General features: G+C 40.5%; 1 protein-coding gene across 1 annotated transcript in view; it reads left to right on the top strand.

Annotated features, from left to right (window-relative positions):
• The window catches only part of FGD3 (FYVE, RhoGEF and PH domain containing 3), a 221,874-nt gene that overhangs the window by 65,212 nt on the left and 132,834 nt on the right, over positions 1–23,828 (top strand). The window contains exon 2 of the mRNA XM_033926275.1: positions 23,205–23,378. Coding sequence (XP_033782166.1) covers positions 23,205–23,378 — 174 coding nt within the window. The remainder of the gene's footprint in view (positions 1–23,204; positions 23,379–23,828) is intronic.

The raw sequence follows: 23,828 nt of genomic DNA, 5'->3' as shown, positions 1-23,828 counted from the left end.
TGGTGGTCCAACTCAGGAGAGTCAAATCCACAAACACAACACACAAATCGCAAAGGAGTGGAATGGCCCAAAGGAGACAGGTGAACTCAAATGTATTCCACAAACATCCTTTATTTCTTCAATAAAACATTTCAACGAATCGACATGTACATGTTTAGGCCAGAGCGGTCTGCCTCAGGAGTCTTGCCAATCTTGTTTTGAAATGGAAAAATCCACACAAAAAGTTCATTCAAGCTTGACCAATAATTTATGGCGCGGAGCGAAAAAATTCCGTCAATTTGGTTTGTTCGGTTTTCACAATAGTGGAGGGGATATTTGTGAAAGGGAGGGGTGACAGGGGTTTTGTTGATCCTTGCTCTGTATTTGTGTTTATAAAATGACAATTATACAGAATATAGAGTATTGTCTCTTTTTATACTTTAATAAAATAAGTTCAGTATAAAGTCATAACTATTTAAGGCTTGTGCGGGTGGGATCTAACAATTTGCAGGACGGGGACAGAGCTTGCGGGGATGAATAGCCCACTGATACTAGACAAGGATCAGCGACTGAATGTGAATAAAATCCCTGTCAACACTCGCAGTAGCTTGGTCTGTAGACATATTTATTTATTTTAAGTATTTATATACCACTTATAGCCTAAGTGGTTTACATTCAGGTACTCAAGCATTTTTTTTTTTTTTTACAATAGAAACTTGTGCACAATTTTAAGAAACAACAAAGGGAGGTGGGGGATGATGCTACAGATGTTTTGATGCCACCGAGTGAGTCGGTGATATATTCACTGTTTGCATATTTCCTGATTCTTGTCACCTTTAACCTTTAGTTATACTACAGCATGGTTTCTATGCACCAGCTTCATTTATATCTGACTCTGAAATGAAAAGGGGAACTAGATCGGTGAAGCTTCATTGGGACTTCATTTTTTTTGGGGACAGCTAAGAATAACATTTACCAAGGAGGTTTGTCATTATTGTATTCTAAGTGGAACCCTTAGCCTTGCAGGATTTTCGCAAGAATGCAGTTTTAATATAGCATTTAAAAACCATTATTTATTTTTTTTCTTGAGTCCTCTGTATTGCAAAATTTGAGATGAGTAAATTGTCTGAATGCCCAGTTCTTTAATCTGTTGATTTTTGACCATTTTTATTCTAATAAATACATTTTCTGAGTCCTCTTGTTTGTCTTTTATGTGTGCCTTGACTAGATTGTGGAGTTTAAAGTCTCTCATATGTATGTCTGTTCAGTAGTGCATAGATCTGACAGTGCTTTTGAATAGCAGATTGTAGAAGACCTGTTTTGTATTTCTTGTGGTACTTCAGTGATCCAAATATCTTTTTTTTTTTTTGTGATGGAAGAGATGGTGGATATTTTAATCTGCCCTACAAAGAATTCCACTGGTATATCATTTTCTGAGCCTCTCCAGGTTTTGCAGAATAGAAGCTACTATGGCTGCCCCCATCGTCCACTGACGTGATTCAGAGGTATCCGTGTCTCAGTCATTAAGATGCCTGCTTTTGATATCTGTGCTGACACTGCTGCTTAGACCACATCAAAGTGAGTGGACAAGGAGAGGAAATGGAGGGTGAATCATACCTGGGCAACGTGATGTATGCATGCCCAGTGGCCTCAAAAGGCAGATTTGTGTGGGAACAGTGGGAAAGGTAATCAGAATAAAATAAGCAAGCTTCCAACACAATTTGATGCTGTGTTTATAATGAACACAAGCAATTTCCTGGTGTTTTCAGTCTCTTGGGGTTCACTACGGTAATTAATGATGAGAAGCAGGACAAAATATAAAAGAAAAATAGTACAGATTACAGGCCCAATGAATTTCCGTAGAATTTTTTTTTTTTGCAAACAAATGATATTCCTGTGAGAGAATAATGTAAAATTCCTCATTGAACTTCAGTGGCATTTGTAATGGGAGTTGCAAAATGGAAAGCAAGTATCAGCCTGTAAGATCTTTCACAAAAGTGTTGTGTTAAGCCTCCATGGACATGTAATTGTTTATCACTTTCTGTTCCAGAACCAAGAAGATTGCCATATATTTTCATCTGATGCTTTATAACTACTTGTACAACTCGAGTGTAAGCTCTATTGAGCAGGGATTGTCTCTTACATATTTAATGTATAGAGCTGCGTACATCTAGCAACGCAATAGAAATGATTAGTAGTAATGTTGGTCATTTATTTATTGCTGCAAGGTAAACAACCCCACACAGATTCACATACGAGACCATTCTCTCTCTAAGCCAGTGGTTCTTAACCTGGGTTCGACCGATCCCCAGGGGTTCGGTGAGTCAGTCTCATGGGTTCGGCGGAGGTCAAAACACACCTCCGACTCATATAGCGCTTTGGTCACGTTCAATCATCTATCAGTTATTCAGTGATTTTGATCAAGACTGATCGTGTACTCGGTTTCTTGATCTATCAATCTGTAACTAACGCCTTCTATACATCAATCAATTCCTGATCAAAATTTGTGATTTAACCGATAGATGATTGAACGTGACCGAAGCGCTTATGATTCGTGATGATACGCCCCGCTTGTCCATAATTGGCTGCAGGTGATCACGCAACATCGCTTGGCCTATCTGTGCTGCAGGGGATTTGATGCGCGCAGTAGTCGAATTGTAACTGTTGTGATGGTACGTCGTGCGATACCTATCTTAATATTTTAATCCCTTACTAACTAGGTCGAGCAAAATACGAAAGTGGTCGGACGAATATGTACAATATGGATTCACATGTATAACGGAACGTGATGGGAGTCAGCGTCCTAATTGCATGATTTGCAATGCCAAGTTGAGTAATTCTAGTCTAGCTCCGGCAAAACTACGGGAATAAAGAAGGGTTCGGTGAACACGCATATGAAACTGGTGGGGTTCAGGACCTCCAACAAGGTTAAGAACCACTGCTCTAAGCAATTTATAATATAGTCAAGATTAGAGGTAGAGTGGAAGCTCATTTTTCTTTTTATGTTGCCTATGATTTCTTTTACATATCCAGTAAGTTGTGGTAAAAGCGGATAGCATAGCTGGTTTTCTTAAAGGTTTGGACAAATTCCTGGAGGAAAAGTCCATAGTCTATTATTAAGACATGGAGGAAGCCTCTGCCTGCCCTGGATCAGTAGCACGGAATGTTGCTACTCTTTGGGTTTTTGCCAGGTACTAGGGACCTGGATTGGCCCCCATGAGAACGGGCTACTGGGCTTGATGGGACCATTGGTCTGACCCAGTAAGGCTGTTCTTATGATCATTATTTTGCAGTCTAAGAATGATATTCCCATTTTGATTTCCGGAGACAAGAGAGAAAAAAATGTTAGAATGTTTAGGTCAACTTTTGCCTATGAAGCTGCCAAATTCTAAAAATAAGATACTGGTTCAAGTTACTTCTCAGACTAATCATAAGAGTTTTAGAAATGATGTATTCATTTTATAGTTTTTCATGTTTTAATTGTCGTTCTGAAAATTGTCTCAACTCTTGTACATGTAGATTGTAAACTTCTGCAAACATGTATAGGCATTTGTGGTATAGTCGACTCCGCTTACGTGCACGCCCTTTGGACCAGGTCTCCACGTGCGCTTAAATGGAGTGTGCCCTTAATAGGAGTTGGGGGGGGGAGGGGAAGGTAGGGGGAGACTATAGTTAAGCCTGCTGAGTTTAAATATGGGCACGTGGGCTGCTGGAGCCTAAAGTACAGGAAAGCTATGCCCTACAGCTTGAGTGGAAGCTGTCCCAGCGCTTAAGCTGCTGCGTGAAGCCTAGCCATTCCCAGTCAGAACGTGATTGCATTTAACCGGAGTGAGCGTAAATTGAAAGAATAGAGGTCGGACCTATGACATCAGTGTGCATAAGAGGGTTGTGTGCTTATCCGAATTGCAAAAATCCGGAGTTTTACGTCCATTGACTTTGATGTAAAAAAAAAATGGGACCGCGGTGGTAGGCTGCGGATAACCGAAGTGTGCGCTTTGATGTGTACTTAGGTGGAGTCAACTGTATATAACGACAAATACTCAGCTCCACTGCCTCGGATACTTCTAAAGACATAAATAATAGAGTAAATGCTAATATCAACAAAGAGGTCACAGTTGGGAAAGCCACGTTGTAATAATATAGTGAATCCTCAGTGTGAGGTGATGAACTCTAAGAAACCAAACCCCCAAAAGGGGATAAAAGTCTAAATGCTTAACGAAGGCCCGGATTGTACTGGGGTGAGAGCCGGCTTGCATTTCAGACGCACACCATCATCGGATTTCACTAAACGTGTGCATAGCCAAAATTCCTATTTTAGTGAAAATTGTGATATTCAATAAAAATAATAGTAAGGTTTCCACAAACCCAAACCTCCATGATAGAGAGCCAAAACTTAGACATGAGAAAAGTGTATGCCACGGAGAGAACTGTACTTAGCTTGTTTAGAGAGTTACCCAGTAAGGCTATTTTTATGTTCTTATATGCAGAGATTGAGCCTTTGTGAGGATGATAGTGGATATGTGTGTGAACTGTGAAAGATTTTTGGGATCATGGGAAAAAAAAAAAAAAAGTACTAGGTTGAATTCTGACCAGCTCTACTTCTCCACCAGGTAAACCTGACCAGGGTCTTAATGGTATAGTTCAAGGGAAATACAGTAGACCAGAAATATTTGGAGAATGGAGATGTGAAAGTAAGCCTGAAGCTGGAATTGTCATGGCTGAGAAAACTGGTCATTGAGGGAAATGAGCGGTGTAGTAAGAGGGGCGGGGGGGGAGGCGGTATGCCCCGGGTCCCGTCTTCGTAGGGGTGTGGCACCTGTCCTCCTCTAAGTCTTCTCGTTCCTTCCCTGCCCCCACCGTTTCCCTTCACCTGTACCTCTGTAATGTTCCTGGCATGAGCAGCAACCCCCCCCCAACTTCTGTCACACATGCGTCAACTCTTCTTCTGATGTCACTTCCTGGACTCATGCCTAGGAAGTGACGACAGAGGGAGAGCCCATGCAGACGCGACAGAGGTTGGGATTTGCCGCTCGCGCTAGGATTGCTACAGACGTATGGGGGAACGGAAGTGGCATGTGCGCTGGAGTGGAGGGGGTGGGTGGGAGCGTGGAGGGACGTGTCTCATCCTCGCTACGCCACTGAGGGAAATGTCTTGATGTTTGAACAGTGTGACTTGCCCCAGGATGCAGTGCAGCCCCCACCCCCACCCCAAAATTCTCCTTACATCACCAGGATACATAACTATCTTCATCTGAGAGTCCAAAATGAATCGTGTCACACATGTATTTTTTTTTTCCCACGGGGCTTCTAAGGTAGAGGATTGGAGCTGCTTTGGTTGCAACTGCATCAAAATTGCCTTAAGAAGCAATGAGCGATTTCATGCCCTCATTTTTTTTGCTCTCAAAACTCAAGGAGACAAAACAAAAAAAAAAGTTGTCGCTCTGCAGTTCTACGGGTAGATGGCGCTGTTTGTGCAAGTGTTCAGATTACACATTACACCAGTCTTATGAATAACAAAATCTGTCTACAAACTGATCCCACAAAGGAAGCTATGAAACCTGTGATGAACCTACCAGAAGCCACGAGCACAGTGGTGTGGGAGTGTTTAATATCCGGGAGACTGAAAAGCCAGTATAGAGACATTGCATGCTCTTTTATACCAGAGCCTCGATAGATTCTGTAGACTTGGTTTAAGTTCATATCAGTGTTTTAACTAGGTAATATAGTGCCCTGTGCTGGAAAAAAAAAAAGAAAGTATCTTACTACCCTCTACTTCCCAAATAGGCAGTAGCAGCAGGAGCTTTCCTGCTGTGAAAGTTCAGTGTACGCCCCTTTCAAAGATAAGCTCTGTGTCTCTGTACAGTCTCCACCTCCCCGTCTATGATTTTGTTCTCGGTAATAATCAGAGTACAAGTGCAACTATCCATAGGTATATTCTTTGTATACAAACAGTAGAATATATAGACTTGCTAGCAGCAGCTAAAGACGTTAGGCAGGTCTGCAATGCCTGTTTCCATAGCCAAAAAATAAATAAAAACAGAAATGCACTTATCGCTTGAGGTTTGGTGCTTTGTGTGCCTGAAGAAGGAACTTGGTTTTCACTGCAGGAAGTTCTGTAGCTGAAGCTAGTCAGAAACAGAATGTGTACGTTCGTGTTAATACCTAGGTAAGTCATGTTTTAAATTATTCTCTATCTCAATGTGACTTTTTTTTTGGGGGGGGGGGAGGTAATCAAAGAAGAAATGAATGGGTAAACTTGGGTAGCTTTTGATTTTTAATTCTGTGAGTAGCCTGGCCTTGCTACCATGGAGTGAGTTTGTTTTTATGCTCATGGGACTGCTCTGCCTGGAGGATGGATTTTATTTTAATTCTGCTTGCGATTGTAATAACATTTTTATATGCTAATCAGAAAAGAGATTAATTGCAAATTAATACTACAAGAACTTAAGGGCTTTTATGTTTAATTTTTGTTTGTGAGTACTCTGTCCAAGGAAGTTGCTTTTCTCTGTTTTGTGTTTTCACATTCTACCACAAGCAAATGTAAAACCAGCAGAAATGTTGTGAATGCTATTAAAGTATGTTGACTATGTACGGACAAAATTTCACCTTTGTTGCTATCGCTGTTCAAGTTCTGATGTTAGCAAAGCCTCAAAATAATGTGGGAAAGCTTTTTTAATAGGATGCTCATGATGGCAAGCCTGACACCCCAAAACACTGTAATTTCATTGGCTGGATTGTGTCCAAGGAATTGTATGTAACCCTGGTCCTGCTCACACATGGTCCATGGGCACCGGCCAGCTCATCAGGTCAGGCACCTCTGTCAAGGGCTTACAAAAAGAATTCATTTGAAACAGTCTTAAAGTATAGGAGCTGGGCGCAGGCTGAGGCCAGACTTACTCCAGTATGCCAAAGGATCACAATCCTGGGGTTCAATTACCACATTCATTCTTTTACTTAATCACTTATCAAGAAATTAAGCTGAGACCAAGGTGCAATTGATAACTAGAATTTTTACTAGAATTTGATTGCATGTCAGTGCATAAACTATTTACAGTTTCTTGTGGTGTGAACACTGAAACTGGTTTTACAAGCTGTTATGATATAGTCACTTCAGAAACACGTCTGTTATGTTTCCTAATCCTTTTTTACAGTTCCATATAATATATGAGGTGAGCCGCTCCAGGGTTCTACTCTCTTTCCTCAACCTGGGACCACTGTATCTTTCCCGCCAACCTGAAATGCTCCACACAGACTCTACTAGAAGCAGGGTCTTTTCATTCATGGCTTCCCTTTGAAGATGGGTCTCCACACACTCCTTATTCTGTTTTCTCTTGGTGTGACTCCTTGGAAAAGTAAATTATCTGAGGGCAATCGGGCAGTATATTCTCACATGTGGGTAATGTCATCCATGGAACTTGGCATGAACAGTCAAAAAGTGCACTGTCACTTTAAAACTTGAAGACTGTCCATACCGTGCATGCGCAAGTTCCTTCCTGAATGACATCAGCTAATGGGGCTGTCAGTTCTTAGTTTTCCGTGGAGCTGAGAAGCTGCTCTTAGAGCCTCTCTAAAGTGCATCTAACGTGTGTATCTTCTGTATGTATATTTTGTGCCTTCCCTTCCTTTTAGTCATGTGGTTTTTTGGGTTTTTTTTTTCCTTTTTTTTCTTGTATTCAGTTCAAAAATTTTCCATTTTTGAATTATTTTCAATTTTAGGCCTTTAGGCTCTTTTCAGCCTGTTTTCAGCCCGGGAGCATCGACTCGTTTTGGTATGCCATCTTCTCAACCTCCCCAGACCATTGAGTCCTTTTACCTCGCGTCAGAAGTTTTTTCTTCAAGGCTTCTAGCAGCTTCTAGCAGCTTCAAGTGGTGCACTCAGTGCCACAGGACCATTACAGGCAAGGATTTGCATAACTGATGTGTCCAGTGCCTAGATCCTGATCATTGGGATACTTCTTCATCTACATCTCAGGGAACCTCAATGGGCACTTTCAACCCAATGGTCTTAAGCCATCAGATTACTTTCCCAACAGCTGAGTGTGACTTCATATCTCCGAAACTCTCCAGGGGGCCTATTCCAAACACCACCACATCAAAAGGTATTGACAACCAATGCCTCCATGCTTGGTTGGGAAGCCCACCTCCGATAGCCTCCATTGGAGTCCTGCCTATAGAGCTCTCCATATCAATCTCCTTGAGCTTCAAGCAATCTGCAGTGCTCTATACACATTCCAGGATTGTCTCCTCAATCAAGTAGTACTTGGTCACACAGATAACCAGGTAGCCATGTATTGTGAACAAGCAAGGTGGTACAGGGTCTTGCCAACTCTGGCAAGAAGTGATCCAAATCTGATCCTGGGTGATTCCTCACAGCATTTTCCTGAGAGCAGTCTACGTCACAGGATCGCAGAACATCTTAGTCAACAAGTTGAGTAGACTACAACCGCACGAATGGTCATGCAACTCCACCACTTTATATCAGATCTTTACGGATTGGGGAACCCCAGAAGTGGATCTCTTTGCTTCCCCCTACAATCACAAACTCCCTCTCTTCTGTCCCAGACTCTATACTCCAATTGTCTGAAGCCAGATGAATTTCTCCTCGACTGATGGGGCAAATTCCTTTATGCTTTCCCTCCTTTTCCTCTACTTGTGAAAACTGTACTCAAACTTCGCCAAGAACCAAGCCACCATGATTCCAAGCCACGACAACCATAGTTCCCTCTCCCTGCAACTCAGCAATTCAGATTTTTTCCAACCTTGTTGACATAGAATGAGGGTTCTCTCCTCTGTCCCAAGCTATGTTAGCTCTTACAATCTGATATCTTTCCCAACCACTAAATGTACTATCTGCACCAGTGACAGCCATCATTGAAGCCTCTAGAAAGCGTTCCACACACCATTACTATTGTTTCAAATGGACTTGTTTCACAAACTGGTATAATATTAACTCACTGGATCCACTCACCTGTATTCTCCCATGGGTCCTAGATAAGAACATAAGAATAGCCTTACTGGATCAGACCAATAGTCCATCAAACCTAGTAGCTCATTCTCATGGTGGCCAATCCAGGTCACTAGTACCTGGCCAAAACCCAAGGAGTAGTAATATTCCATGCTACCGATATAGGGCAAGTAGTGGCTTCCCCCATGGCTTTCTCAATAATAGACTATGGACTTTTCCTCCAGGAACTTGTCCAAACCTTTCTTAAAACCAGCTATGCTATCCACTCTTATCACAACCTCTGGCAACGCGTTCCAGAGCTTAACTATTCTCTGAGTGAAAAAAAATTTCCTCCTACTGGTTTTAAAAGTATTTCCCTGTAACTTTGAGTGTCCCCTAGTCTTTGTAATTTTTGACGGAGTGAAAAATCGATCCACTTGTACCCGTTCTACTCCACTCAGGATTTTGTAGACTTCAATCATATCTTCCCTCAGCTGTCTCTTTTCTAAGCTGAAGAGCCCTTACCGTTTTAGTCTTTTCTCATACGAGAGGAGTTCCATCCCCTTTACCATCTAGGTTGCTCTTCTTTGAATCTTTTCTAGCACCACATTCAAATACTTGAAAGGTATTAATGTAGAACAAAATATTTACCAGAGAAAGAAAAATGGTAAAACCAGAGGACAAGAGCAATGTAAGGAAATTCTTCTTTATGGAGATGGTGGTGGATACCTGGAATGCGCTCCCGAGAGAGGAGGTGGAGATGAAAATGATGACAAGAGTTCAAAAAAGCATGGAATGAACACAGAGGATCTAGAATCGGAAAATAATAGTAAATATTGAAGAACTAAGGCCAGTACTGGGCAGACTTGCATGGTCTGTGTCTGTATATGGCTGTTTGATGGAGGATGGGCTGGGGAGGGCTTCAATGGCTGGGAGGGTGTAGATGGACTGGAGTGAGCTTTGATGGAGACTTCAGTAGTTGGAACCTAAGAACAGTACCGGACAGAGCTTTGGATTCTTGCCCAGAAATAGCTAAGAAGAAGAAGAAAAAAAATACCCAACAAATTTTTAGATTGAATCAGGTTGGGCAGATTGGATGGACCATTTAGGTCTTTATCTGCTGTCATCTACTATGTTACTATGAGATAAGGAGACCAGAATTGAACATAATACTCCAGATTAGGTCGCACCATGGAGCCTTACAGAGGCATTATAATATTCTTAGTCTTGTTAACCATCCCTTTTTAAATAATTCCTAGCATCCTGTTTGCTTTTTTGGTCGCCGCCACAAATTGGGTTGAAAGGTTTCATCGTATTGTCTACGATGATACCCAGATCCTTTTCTTGGGCGCTAATCCCCAAGGTGGACCCTAGCATCTAGTAACTGTGATTCAGGTTATTCTTCCCAATGTGCATCACTTTGTATTTGTCCACATTAAATTTCATCAGCTATTTGGACGCCCAGTTTTCCAATTTTTCACAATCTGCATGCGTTTTAACAACTTTGAACAGTCTAGTGTCATCTGCAAATTTAATCACCTCACTCGTCGTTCCAATTTCCAGATCATTTATAAATAAGTTAAATAGCACCGATTCTAGTATAGACCCCTGCGGCACTCCACTGTTTACTCTCCTCCATTGGGGAAAATGAACATTTAACTCTACTCTCTGTTTTCTATCTGATAACCAATTCCTAATCCACAACTAAACTTTGCCACCTATCCCATGACACTTTAATTTTCTCAGGAGCCTCTCATGAGGAATTTTATCAAAAGCTTTCTGAAATCTAGATACACTATATCAACGGCTCACCTTTATCCACACCTTCAAGGAAGTGAGGCAAGATAAATTATCTTCTATATCTCTCTAACTCTGGACTAAAACCAGTCAGGATTCATCTCAGTGCTTTTCATACTCCACTTGACAAAAAGCCATTGTCTGTACATCCTTTAGTTTCCAGATTCATGAAAGGCCTTCTCCATACCAGATTTCAAATCAAGCCTCCTCCTGTAACTTGGTATCTTAATGTTCTTTCCACTCTGATGAAGCCTCCTTTTGAGCCACACTCAACTTCATCTCTTAAATATCTTACTTGGAAAGTAACCTTCCTTATATCTCTCACATCTGCATGTAAACTTCAAACCCTTATGTCAGATCCTCCCTGTACAGCATTCTACCATGACAGGATGATTCTTCACACTCATCCCAAGTTCCTCCCAAAGGTCATCTCGGAGTTTCATCTAAACCAGTCTATAGTTCTCCTGATCTTCTTTCCAAGACCGCATTCTCTCCCTGGTGAAGCAGCACTCCATATATTGGACTGTAAATATGCTTTTGCATATTACTTGGATCGCACCAAACCTCACAACTTATACTCAACTTCCTGTCTTTTGATCCAAACAGACTTGGAGCTCCTGTCACCAAGAGAACCATTTCAACATGACTGTTATCTGCTTTTGCTATGCTCGGGCTGAAATGCCACTTGAAGGCTTTGTCATGGCACATAAAATTTGAGCAATGGCAACTTCAGTAGCTCATCTACATTCTACTCCCATGTAGGACATCTGCAAAACAGCCAACTGGTCCTCAATTCACACCTTCACATCCCTGTTGTATAGAGTTTTCTTCCAGACAGGATAGTCAGTTCGGTCAAGCAGTTCTACAAAATTTATTCTCCAGTTAAGAAGTCAACTTCCCTCCAGCCCTTTTGGTTTTGACAGGTTCATGATGGTTGTCAATAACCATATCAGATGCATAATCCTGGCAGCTAGGGATTCTCACATGTCAGAATATACTGCTTACTTGTCCTTGGATAAAGAAAAATTATTTACCTGTAGCAGGTGTTATCGAAGGACACCAGGCAGATACTCTCACAGCCCTCCCACTTCCCCTAGTAGGTTTCTTTGCTTTGTTACTGAACTGATGGTCCCGTGAGCCTATGTCGGGCGAGAAGACACCTGTATACACACAGTACAGGCAGTCTTCAAGTTTTAAAGTGACAGTGCACTTTTTGACTGTCCATGCCAGGTTACACGAATGGCATCACCCATATGTGAGAATATCTGTCTGTTACAGGTAAGTAACTTTGCTGTCTCTCTTATATTCTCTTTTAGTGAAACTCCAGATTCCTCTCTCTCTCTCTTTTCTGCTGTTCTAGCAAACCCTCTCAGACTTTCCCTTTACAAGCAGTCATTACCTCAGGAGTCTCCCTCAATACTAGAGCTCTGGCGGGAGAATCAGGATAACCAAAAGCCTTGATCTCACTCCTCGCTCCTCTTTGATACTGTTCACCCACTCACTCATGCAAGGGGGCCTCCAACTCCTCCCACAATGTTCTACTATCCAAGAGCATATACTCAGTGACCCACCCCATAAAGAATCCAGTGCCTCCTACTCTAGCAGAGGCATTCTTGGGGGGGGGGGGGGCACACTTCCCCCCAGTTAAGAAAAAAAATGATTTCCCATACCACCCAAAAATCATTTGTCCTGTCCTCAGAGGGTACCTCTATACCTCTCCTCACAATCCTTACAGGGGCCTAGCTAACTCACAAACATTTTCACTTGTGGATTTCAACACAACTTTTTTTTTTTTATTATTATTTTATTTATCATTTTATTACATCCCATTTTACAAAGATGTTAAAGGAAATACAAAAATTATAATCTTACTTAGTTAAAAAACTAAGAAACAAAAATAAACAATGAAAACAATCATCAAATACAGTCCACAATTAGAGGAGAAGAGACAAAAATTAAATTAAATAAAGCCCCTCGGGAAAGGGGAACATGTACCCAAGAAAATCACAAATTAACACAACTTAAGCTTTATTTCACCCTATAACTTCACTTCACTATCATCACACGTCTTACTTTCTTAACATGTTCTTCTAGCATAATATTTTTTTTTCTCAACACTTCAACTTTGCTTCAGAGCACATCATTATTCTCTACATCATTATTCTCATTGTTTCCCCAAACAATAACTCTGTACCTTATTACAGACGGTCCCTGGGTTAAGAATGGGTTCCATTTTTTTAAACCGTTCTTAAGTTGAATTTGTATGCAACTCGGATCCTAGTTTTCTTCCCACCCTCTCCACCTCCGCTGATGTCGGAGGGAAGGCTTTGTGCAGAGAAACGACTGCAGCTAGAAGGAGGAGGGAGCAAACCAAAAGAAGGTAAACACCTGCTTGAGGGAGGCACGTACCTGGGACACAGAATGGAGGGAGTTGAGAGAGAGGGGCGCATTGGGACTCATGAGGGAGAGAGGCGCATTGGATCACCGAAGGTAGAACAGGACCCCACTTGAAAGTACAAGTTTGATGTAAGTTGGATATTCGTAAAATGGAGACTGCCTGTAATTTTTCCCCTATTCAACATCATTCTAGCATCTCTCTTCTTTCACTTTATAGCAACACAAATAGTTCCTTCTTCCCGCCCACCTTACTCCTACGAGGTAACAAGTTGTGTTTTCTTCTAATAATTAACCTCTTGGAGAGATTCTAGTTTCTCCCACTGTTAATCACTCTTCACTGTTGAAACAAACCATAGTAACAGAATATCACGAAAGTTCACATTCAGTCTTTTCACCCGTACCAAAGAGGATCTGGCTTCTTCACCAGAGCATCCCCAGAACTCTGTTGGACAATTGAGTTACTAAGGATTTCCCCCCCATTTTTATTATCTTCTCATATCAGTTCAGCCTCACAGACACAGTCATTGGCCAGTCTTTCAGCAGCTGTAAATCACTAGGTGCCACTGTAGACTGATTAATTCTTAGCTATAAGGTAGCTGGCTGTTGGGGGCTCAGAGATAGTGTTGGTCTTCCTGGACCTTTTGGCTTTCAGTTTGATTGAACGTCATCAGACTTATTGCACAAGCTGCAGAATTTAGGTTTGGACGAAAAGCTAAACAAGAAACAAAAAAGTCCCCTTTACGTTAACTTAAGTGGCAGATAATTTCTTAAATTTTATGTTGCCCTTTATTTCTTTTTGTGTTGATTTTTTTTTTTATTATTCTTGCTCTATACAGGAAATGTCTTTAACCACACAACTCTGAGCAACGCTGTTATTTGTTTTAACAACTTCTGTCTTGTTAATGTTTTGCCAGTAATATAAAGACATAAAATCCATTTCTTGTTCGAGACTGGCTGGCGGAAAATGTTTAAGAATAGACATGCACGTGTCTAAATGTTTTGTTAAACACTGTTTGTTTTTCTTTCAAGTTACCTCCTATACATTTGGGCTTTCAGCTCTAATAGAACTATGGCTGGGATATTTGCTCCATGAGCCTTCGTGGGCATAACTAAGAAAATTTTCCCCAAGTCCCCTTTCAATTTTAATTTCGTCCTGTCTTTATAACGACAGACCTCAGCCGGGATTCATGCACCCAAGATCCCTTCTAAGCCCTGCGGTTCTAGGCCCTACATGCAGATGGGGAGAGGGACCTTGGGGTGATAGTGTCTGAAGATCTAAAGGTGAAGAAACAGTGTGACAAGGCGGTGGGTTTATAGTATTCGCTCCATAAGACGAACCCTTAATTCCACCCACTTTTTTTGGGGAAAAAAAGTGCATCTTATGGAGCGAAAAATATGATAAATCATAAAACACATTGGGATACCCTTAAGAGAACAGAAGTTCTATAAAACACAGCTATATAATTTTATGGCATACACTGTGACAATTATTGAGAGCTTATATAAAATGTAATTTTACTGTGCAGTATAGGTTTATGCCAGCCTACAAGAAATTGTGCATGATCATTATACATTATAATGATACTTGTACAGTATGTAATCACAACAATTAATATGGTTTTTTTTAATACTACGGTTCATTCAGTTGTAGATCTGATTTTTTTTTCAGCATGCTGATGCTGTAATTATATTATACAGAATTTTAACTATATGCTGGTAAATTAGATTGGGTTCATTTGAGGTTACTGCTGTATAATTAAACTAAATTCCATACTTCATAATGTTAGCACAGTTATTTTTATAGTTCAAAATTATGAATATATTTCTTTGCGTACACTTAAACAAAGAATATTATGTGTATTTATTTAGTTATTGACCTTTATAAACTATCTTTATGAAGATCACCCAAGGCAGTGTAGAACAGGTATGATTTGATATAAAAAAAAACACCTTACATTATATAAAGAAAAAGTGGATTTAGTGATGCAAAAAATGCAGCTGTTGCGGATTAGTAATAAGCCAGAATTAACAGTAGTTACCAAGATGGTTAAGGGGCTGGAGGAATTGCTGTAAAGTGAGAGATTGGAGAAACTGGGCCTCTTCTTCCTTGACAAGAGAAGACTGAGAGGGGGCATGATCGAAACATTCAAGATAATGAAGGGAATAGACTTAGTAGTTAAAGACAGGTTGTTCATCCTCTGCAAGGTAAGGAGAACGAGAGGGCATTCTCTAAAGTTGAAAGAGGATAGATTCCGTACAAACGTAAGGAAGTTCTTCTTCATCCAGAGAGTGGTAGAAAACTGGAACGCTCTTCCGGAGTCTGTTATAGGGGAAAACACCCTCCAGGGATTCAAGACAAAGTCTGACAAGTTCCTGCTGAACAAGAGCGTACGCTGGTAGGGCCAGTCTCAGTTAGGGTGCTGGTCATTAACCAGAGGGCTGCCACGTGAGCGGACTGCTGGGCACGATGGACCACTGGTCTGACCCAGCAGCGGCACTTCTTATGTTCTTATGTACTCCCTCACTCTTGATCTTGTCAGTGCTAAGTACTGCTCTATGAAGAAACATAGTTCAAGTCTTGTTTGTGGGGGGTTTTTTATCCCTCAATTCAGCTGAGGTTGAGAAAGCTGTAAAGATAGTGTTCATAGACCCAAGGGGAGAGTGTGTCATGGCCATTGTGCAGGGGTGGAACGAATTAGGGGCCATGAATGCAGGAGATATGGTGCATGGCACCTGGCTGAATACTGTTACTGCAGTGATTGGACTGCAGTAAATTCAATAAGCTAAAAGGTCCTGGGTAGTTGCAGATGAGTACATCTCAGCCCTGGTTTTAACTGAGTCAGAACTAGAGGTCTGCACGGGAATGGGGATCGCGGGAATCCCGCGGGTTCCGCGGAGTCCCAATGGAATCCCCCCTAACCCACGGGACTCCCATGGGGATGGAAGGCTTTGGAAGCAGGGTTCGGCCAGCCTTAGTAAAAGAGGGGGGTTTATTAGTTAATTACCTGAACAGAAAACAAAAAAAGGGTTCCACCAAAGAGATTCCACAAGGAAAACAGCAGTGCAAACACAAAAGAAACTGTGGAATTGATGATCCTTGTCAGAAGTAATTGCTGCTTTTTATGGGAACGGGCAGGGATGGAGGTAATTCCTTGCGGGGACAGGTGGGGACGGAGAGGATCCTGACAGGGATGGGTGGGGACGGAGAGGATCCTGGTGAGGATGGGTGAGATTTCTATCCCTGCGCAACTCTCTAGTCAGAACCCAAAGGGAATAGGAAAAACCCCGCAATCAATCTATCCATCAAACAAAATTCACACGTCAGTGATCCTCACATAATTTTATTTATGTTTTAAATTTATATTCTACTCATTCTACTATTTTTTAAAAAAATTTACTCATTCTACTATTTTTAAATTTAGTCATTCTACTGCTGCTAATACTACTATTTATCACTTAAATAGCGCTGAAAGGCGTATGCAGTGCTGTACATTTTGACATTTAATAGACGGTCCCTGCTCGCCAATCTAACGTGGAGCTAGTCAGACATGACACATAGGGTAAGGATGCAGAACCCAAGGCGAGAGGAGTTAGGAGTTGAATGCGCTCTTGAAGAAGTGGGCTTTTAACTTGGGCGTGAACACAGCCAGCAACGGAGCATGCCTTAGGAATTCGGGCAGTTTGTTTCAGGCTTACGGTGCAGCAAGATAGAAGGGACGGAGTCTGGAGTTGGCAGGTTACAATAAAGCATACATAATTAAGAATAGCAACATAAAAAAAACCACATAAAACAACATGAGAGTTTATCCAGACTCCACAACCAGGGTCCTTTCAGACTGTATTAAGTAGACTGTCATGAGCATAATTTCTGAAACAAATAGGTCTTAAGACCTTACCTAAGTTGTAGAAGAGGGTCAATTTTGTACAAATTTAAAAGTAGCAAATTCAGTAATTTTGGACCAATAACTTTGGAAGGTGAATAAGAGAACATTTTATTAACAGGCTATTAAGCCCCATTGCCCTCCATCGTACATTACGTTCATCTAATCAAAACTTGCTATCCATCCCCTCTTTAAGATGCATTAACACTATGCCACTAGCATCTTTTCTGTTACGGCCCCTACCATCTGGAATTCAGCACCAAATTATATAAGAGAAATTACATCTCTTGATAAATTTGAAAGTAACTTGAAGGCCTTTCTTTTTAAAGACGCTTTCGGTGCCCCTAACCCCCGTGGATACAGAGGGAGAAGTGTAATTGTAATGATACTTATTATATGACATTGGAAAGACAGAGAAGAATCAATCAGAACACTTAGGTACTGTTAGGACAGCTTATGGATTTCATTGAGAAAGCAATGTTACATTACATTACATTAGTGATTTCTATTCTGCCATTACCTTGCGGTTCAAGGTGGATTACATCCAAACTAAAACAAAAATTACATTCAAAATTTGAAGAAATAGAATAAGCGATGACATAGAATTTTTAAGGTAATATACGTTGGGTAAAGAGTTACCAAAGGGAAGTGGAGGTCTTTAGGATTTAAGAATAGGGTGAAATTATGGGTTTTAGATAACGTTTGGTAGATAAAAGAGTATTAGAGAGATCTAAGGGTAAATAGAGTGTTGGATATTGGGTTGGGATTGGTTGTGCTGGATAGGTTTTATGTGTTTTTTGAAGAGTATGGTTTTAATGTTCTGCATCCTAAACAAGCAGGTTTTAGAACTGGACACAGTACAGAAACTATTGTGAGTAGGTTTATAAGTGATGTTTATGAAGTACTGGATAGTGGGGGTTTTTTTTTTTGTATTTGCCTTATCATTGGACTTTACAAAGCATTTGATCTTGTAGATCACCAGTTGATACTTGGTAGTCTAACTGTATTAGGATTGGAAACTGTAGTACGTAAATGGTTTGAATGATTTTTGAAGGAGAGATCATATTCAGTTATTACTTCTAAAGGATGTCCAGATAAGTTAGATTTACAATGTGGTGTCCCTCATGGTTTTTGCATTGTCGCCTGTTTTATTCAACATCTTTTTGGCGCCATTACTATTGCTGATAGAAGAGTGTGGAATTAGGGTCTATTGCTTTGCAGATGACATTCTATTGCTAGAAAAAATAGACTCAATTTCTTTATCGTTAAATACAATCTTCATATGTCTTGAACATATTCAAAAGTGGTTAACAAGGAGTAAATTGACGGTGAATTTTTATAAATGTTTTGGTTGTTGGTTAACAGGACATATATCTGTTCCAAATACATCTTTACATTTTCAGGGAAGGGATATACCCTTTGTACAGAAATTTAAATACTTAGGGATTACTATAGAATTTCAACTTACTTTCTTGGCACAGAACATAACGTAAGAACATAAGAAGCACCATCTCCGGATCAGACCTTCGGTCCATCAAGTCCGGTGTTCCGCACACGCGGAGACCCTGTCAGGTGTACACCTGGCATAATTTTTAGTCACCTCTTGTAAGAAGATGTGCATCTAGTTTGATTTTGAATCCTAGGATGGTCGATTCCGCAATAATCTCCTCTGGGAGAGCATTCCAGGTGGCAACCACTCTCTGAGTGAAGCAGAACTTCCTGATATTAGTCCTGAAACTGTCCCCCCTTAGCTTCATTCCATGTCCTCTTGTCCATGTCAAATTTGACAATGTAAATAGTTTTTTCTGCTCTATTTTGTCGATTCCTTTCAGTATTTTGAAGGTCTCGATCATATCTCCTCGCAGTCTCCTTTTCTCAGGTTTCGGATGTAGTAAAAAAAAAGATTTTATGTCCTAAGGTCCTTAAGATCTGTGATGTATTTGTTTAATAATGATAGTTTACACACATTGGTCCATGCTTTTCTGATATCTAGACTTGACTACTGCAATATAGTTTATGCAGGTCTTACTAAATTTAACATCGGGCGATTACAGACCCTACAGAATAATGCTATAAAATTATTAGGGTATAAAAGCAAATATGATTATGTAACTCCTCTTTATAAAAATTATTACTGGCTTCCAATTGTCTATCGTATTCAATTAAAAATACTAATACTTACTAAAAAAGCATTTCATTCCATGGTTCCTGATTACTTAAATAATAGCGGGATCTGGATAGGCCCTGCTTTCCGCCTGAATACTCACACCCATCTCTTTCCCTCATAACCCTTCCCTTAACTTTACCAAGAAACATACTACAGTCCTCTGGTTGGTAAAATTAGCCGCAGTTCAGTTTATTAACCATAAACATAACATATCAACTTTATTAACATTATAAACCTCATATAAAGAGCTCCTCCTGAGCTACCAAATGAATTAGTTTTATTCCCTCAACCCAGCCACCACAGCAAGAGTCAAAGGGGTGGAATGTCCCTCATGCCCCTTTTCCGGGTCACCTGACTCACCGGGCATGGCTCCCTGCCGTCCCAACACTCATCACCTGATGAGCCCCAAGACCCAGTAGCTCGGGAGATGTACCCCCGAACTACCAACATCTACCCTCAAACAACGGGCGGGCGGGTGGGAAAACCTGCCCTGGAGGACCTCAGCAGCTGAATCCTCTGGGGTCCTGGCTTTATGGCCTCGCCCCCGCGCCCCTCCGCCTATCATTTTAAATTTACCTTCCCTGACAGGCCCACCGCCCAATCCTTCCCTACCTACTTCCCCCCCTACCTCCACTAATACCACCTATCCCAGCCGATGGGTGACACGAGGACTCTACCAGCACCGTGCTATATTCCGCCCATCGACACCGTGGTTTTGAGCTCCCATTTCTTTGACAATCCCTTATTCTCCAGCACGTACATTAAGATCGATGCAAAATAATAAGTTGGTACTTCCAGCAGTAAATAGAACAAAATGGGAATCTACTCACAACAAGGCCGCCTTCTACTTAGTGCCTAACCATTGGAATGGTCTTCCAAGACATATTAGGTCCGAGGTGAGTACTAAGGCTTTTAAGACACTGTTGAAAATCTACTTCTTCCAGTTAGCATTTGGGGCAGACTCTCTACCAGTCAATCATATTTATTGAGGACTCGGCAGGCATTCCTTAAAATGCACAGTGTAATTTAATATTTATATACGTTATTTGTTTGTTCTTTGTGTGCTATTCTATTTTTAATGGTGTTACTTGTTTATTTTATTTTATAATTTTGTATTGATGTAAACCGCTGAGAACCATGATAAAGATTAGGTGGTATATGAAATTTGACCATAACCACGAATTCAGAAAGAATTGGCATTGAACATTCATCTAGCAAAAAACTAGAAAGATAACAAATTAAGTCTGTGATAGAAAAAGAAGTAGGCTTTAGCAAAATTAACTTGAAACCTATTAACAGCCATTCGATGTTGAAATCAGCCTAATAGTGTGTGCTAATTGTGTTTAAAGCATCCTCAATGGTTGTGTCAACTGAGAAAAAAAAATGCAAATCCTCAGCATAAAGTTTCTCTAAACTCATCCCCTGTACTGCCTCTGACCCGCTTATTTTTTTTTTTCTCTTTAATAGAAGACGCAATATTCAGCAGTGCTGCCTGGTTTAATTACATACAACAGAACTAGAAAGGAAGAACTAATAAAGTAAACTTCACTTGAAAATATAAACTTTCAACCTGAGAGATGCTCAGAACCTTGAAAAACAAGGTGGAATGAATGCTAATGGGGACAAGCCCCTATAGACATTTCAGTGTTCTATCATTGCATCCTCTCCCATGTTAGAAAGAATATAGTGAACCAATTTTTTTCAAAAAATTGAATTAATGTCCCAAAACAATCGTGTGAACAAAATAGTAACTTCAACGTTTTTTTCAAAAATGTGAACTTAGCTTGCATGGGTGCTTTTAGGAAGCTGTCTCACTCCAGCAGGCTCTTCGCCGCAAGGCTTCTTCAGAGAGCCGCCAAACAAGCTGGAACTGAGTGAAAAATTCTTCCTTCCTCGTCACCCGTGATTACGTGTTTTGGGACATTAATTCAATTTTTTGAAAAAAATTGGTTCACTATATTCTTTCTAACATGGGTGAGGATGCAATGATAGAACACTGAAATGTCTATAGGGGCTTGTCCCCATTAGCATTCATTCCACCTTGTTTTTCAAGGTTCTGAGCACCTCTCAGGTTGAAAGTTTATATTTTCAAGTGAAGTTTACTTTATTAGTTCTTCCTTTCTAGTTCTGTTGTATGATTCTGCTCTTTTGGGAGACATAGTTGTAAGTTTGACCCAGTAGTTTTCATTGGTTTAATTACATTACATTAGGTGTACCAATCATCTAAAGTTAAGTTGATAAAGATGTTTTTTTCATCTATCATTCAGTACATTCATTTTTGAACTTTACAACAGTGCAGTGTTTTTGCAGTTTAAGGAGCTTTTTTGAGCCAGTGAGGAACGCCTTACCACCGCTGTTCCACTATTGTGGAGGTGGGAGGGCCCTTGTCTGAGGCTTTTTCCTCCATTGATAACTAACATTTAACCTGCACTCTGTCTTCATTACACCATCAAGACAGTTTACATCTAACCCTTGTAGAAGTGTTATTTTATCATATTTGGTTTTCTACAATATCTGAGTCTTTTGTGGTTAATTACATTACATTACATTAGTGACTTCTATTCCGCCTATACCTTGCAGTTCAAGGCGGATTACAAAAGAGCTAACTGGACATTTCCAGTAACGTTACAATTGTTTTTTGGTTACAAAAGAGGTGAGATAGCTGGATAGTTTCCAGGAGAACTTGCAAATTGGATAGTAAAATGACTGGACATTTCTAGGTAATATTACAAATAAGTTACAAATAAGATTACATTACATTTTAGGGATCTGTATTCTTGGTTGGTATTTTGAGGAGGAAGAGATTACCAGAGTGGAGGCTTTGGGAGGGGAATTTAACAGGGAGGAGAGGGAGGAAGGTTAAGGTATCTGGATAAATTTTTTGAATAGCAGGGTTTTGATTTCTTTTCGAAATGATTTGAGGTCGCCCGTTGCCGTCAGCAGATTGGAGATGGAGTGGTCAAGTTTCGCTGCTTGCGTCACAAGAAGGTTGTCAAACATCTTCTTGCGCTGAGTGCCTTTGAGCGGAGGGAAGGCAAAAGGGGTCAGGGTTCTTCTTTGTCTTGTGGTGAGGATCTGATTTAGGCGGTTGTTTAGGTAGGAGGGGGGCAGAGCCGTTTAATGCTTTGAATAATAGACAGTAGAATTTGAATTGAATTCGTGCTTGTATTGGTAGCCAGTGAATATTGGGGATTAAGTGGTCCTAGGGGAATTAAGCAGGCAGGAGCCTCTCCTACCCACTTAAATCCCTTTGAATATCAGGCGGTGTGATCCTGATTTGTCTATGCCGTTTTCATGATAAGTATGAGCATTTTATATTAAATTCATATTAAATGTCATGCGTGGGAGTGATGTGTATCTTAATGGAGGAAGGGAAGACGTCTTAAGATTGACATTAGCAAATAAAATGTTGATGGTTCATAGCCTTGTTGATTGATTGTTTCATCATGTATTATCAATGAGTTTGACTATGTTGTGGTTAAAATTACAAAACCGCTTTTCTGAGATTTGTTCTTATATAACTGCTTGTATGTGATTGGCATTGTGGTAAATTATCTGGCTGCCCTTTTTATGATGCCAGCGTTTAATCATGAAGGAATGTAACCTGCACGGAGTTGGGGAGTGCAGTTCTGGTTTCCTTGATGAGCAGTCTAGCTCAGGGGTAGGCAATTCATGTCCTCGAGAGCCGGAGCCAGGTCAGGTTTTCAGGATCTCCACCATAAATATGTGTGAGATGGATTTGCATGCACTGCCTCCTTGAGATGCAAATCTATCTCATGCATATTTATTGTGGATATCCTGAAAACCTGACCTGGCTCCGGCTCTCGAGGACCGGAATTGCCTACCCCTGGTCTAGGTGGACCATACAGGTCTTCATCTGCTGTCATTTACTATGTAGCCAACACCGAATTTTGTGAAGTCAAATGTGATCTGTTTATTTTTGGTTTTCAAGCTGCAAATTCAGCCTCTACAGCTGGAGCTAGTGTACAATGGTGTCTTTAAGCCACAGGAAGTAAACGTCGATCCATTTTCTTTTCAGGGTGCCTGGATGCTGCACCTCAAATTAGATGTCATACTGAGTCGAATTCACTACAGCAAACTTCTGAGAAGCTTCAGCAGCATATCAGCCCTAGACCATGCATTCCTCACGCTGGAAGAAGGCCCAAAATCAAATCTTCATCGATCAAAAAGCTTCCTCTACAAAAACCCCTGGGCAAGTGTTTTGTTTTAGATTCAGTTCAGTTGGTTAATTTGATATACTGCTCAGTACAGTCTGGTTTAAAAGTGGTTTACATAAATAACATAACTGTATAATAAACTAAAAACAAAAGTATTATAATGCAGTGAAACATGATAACAGAATAAAACATTGGCCAATAAAAAATTATTGATTAGGTAGAACAAATTAAGAAATGCCAAAAGTGCTTACAAATTAATCTAGCATTTTAGAATGCTGCTACTGAGGTTTATTGGGGTCTTTACAGTCTGTTTTCTGGAATCTATTTATTTCCTGTTCAATGTGTTTCTTTGGAGTAGTGGTCTATGTATTTCTTCAGTTCCAAGTACACTTGGAAATTTTTTTTTTTAAATAAATAGGGTTGCATGGGGGACTGTTTTAAAGCTGCTTTGGTTATAGCTGCTGCAAACCAGTCCTCAAACTATT

This window comes from Geotrypetes seraphini, chromosome 17, assembly GCF_902459505.1.
Source record: "Geotrypetes seraphini chromosome 17, aGeoSer1.1, whole genome shotgun sequence".
Taxonomy (NCBI): Eukaryota; Metazoa; Chordata; class Amphibia; order Gymnophiona; family Dermophiidae; genus Geotrypetes; species Geotrypetes seraphini.
The sequence above is the reverse complement of the archived record's forward strand: the minus strand, read 5'-3'. Positions and strand labels throughout refer to the sequence as shown.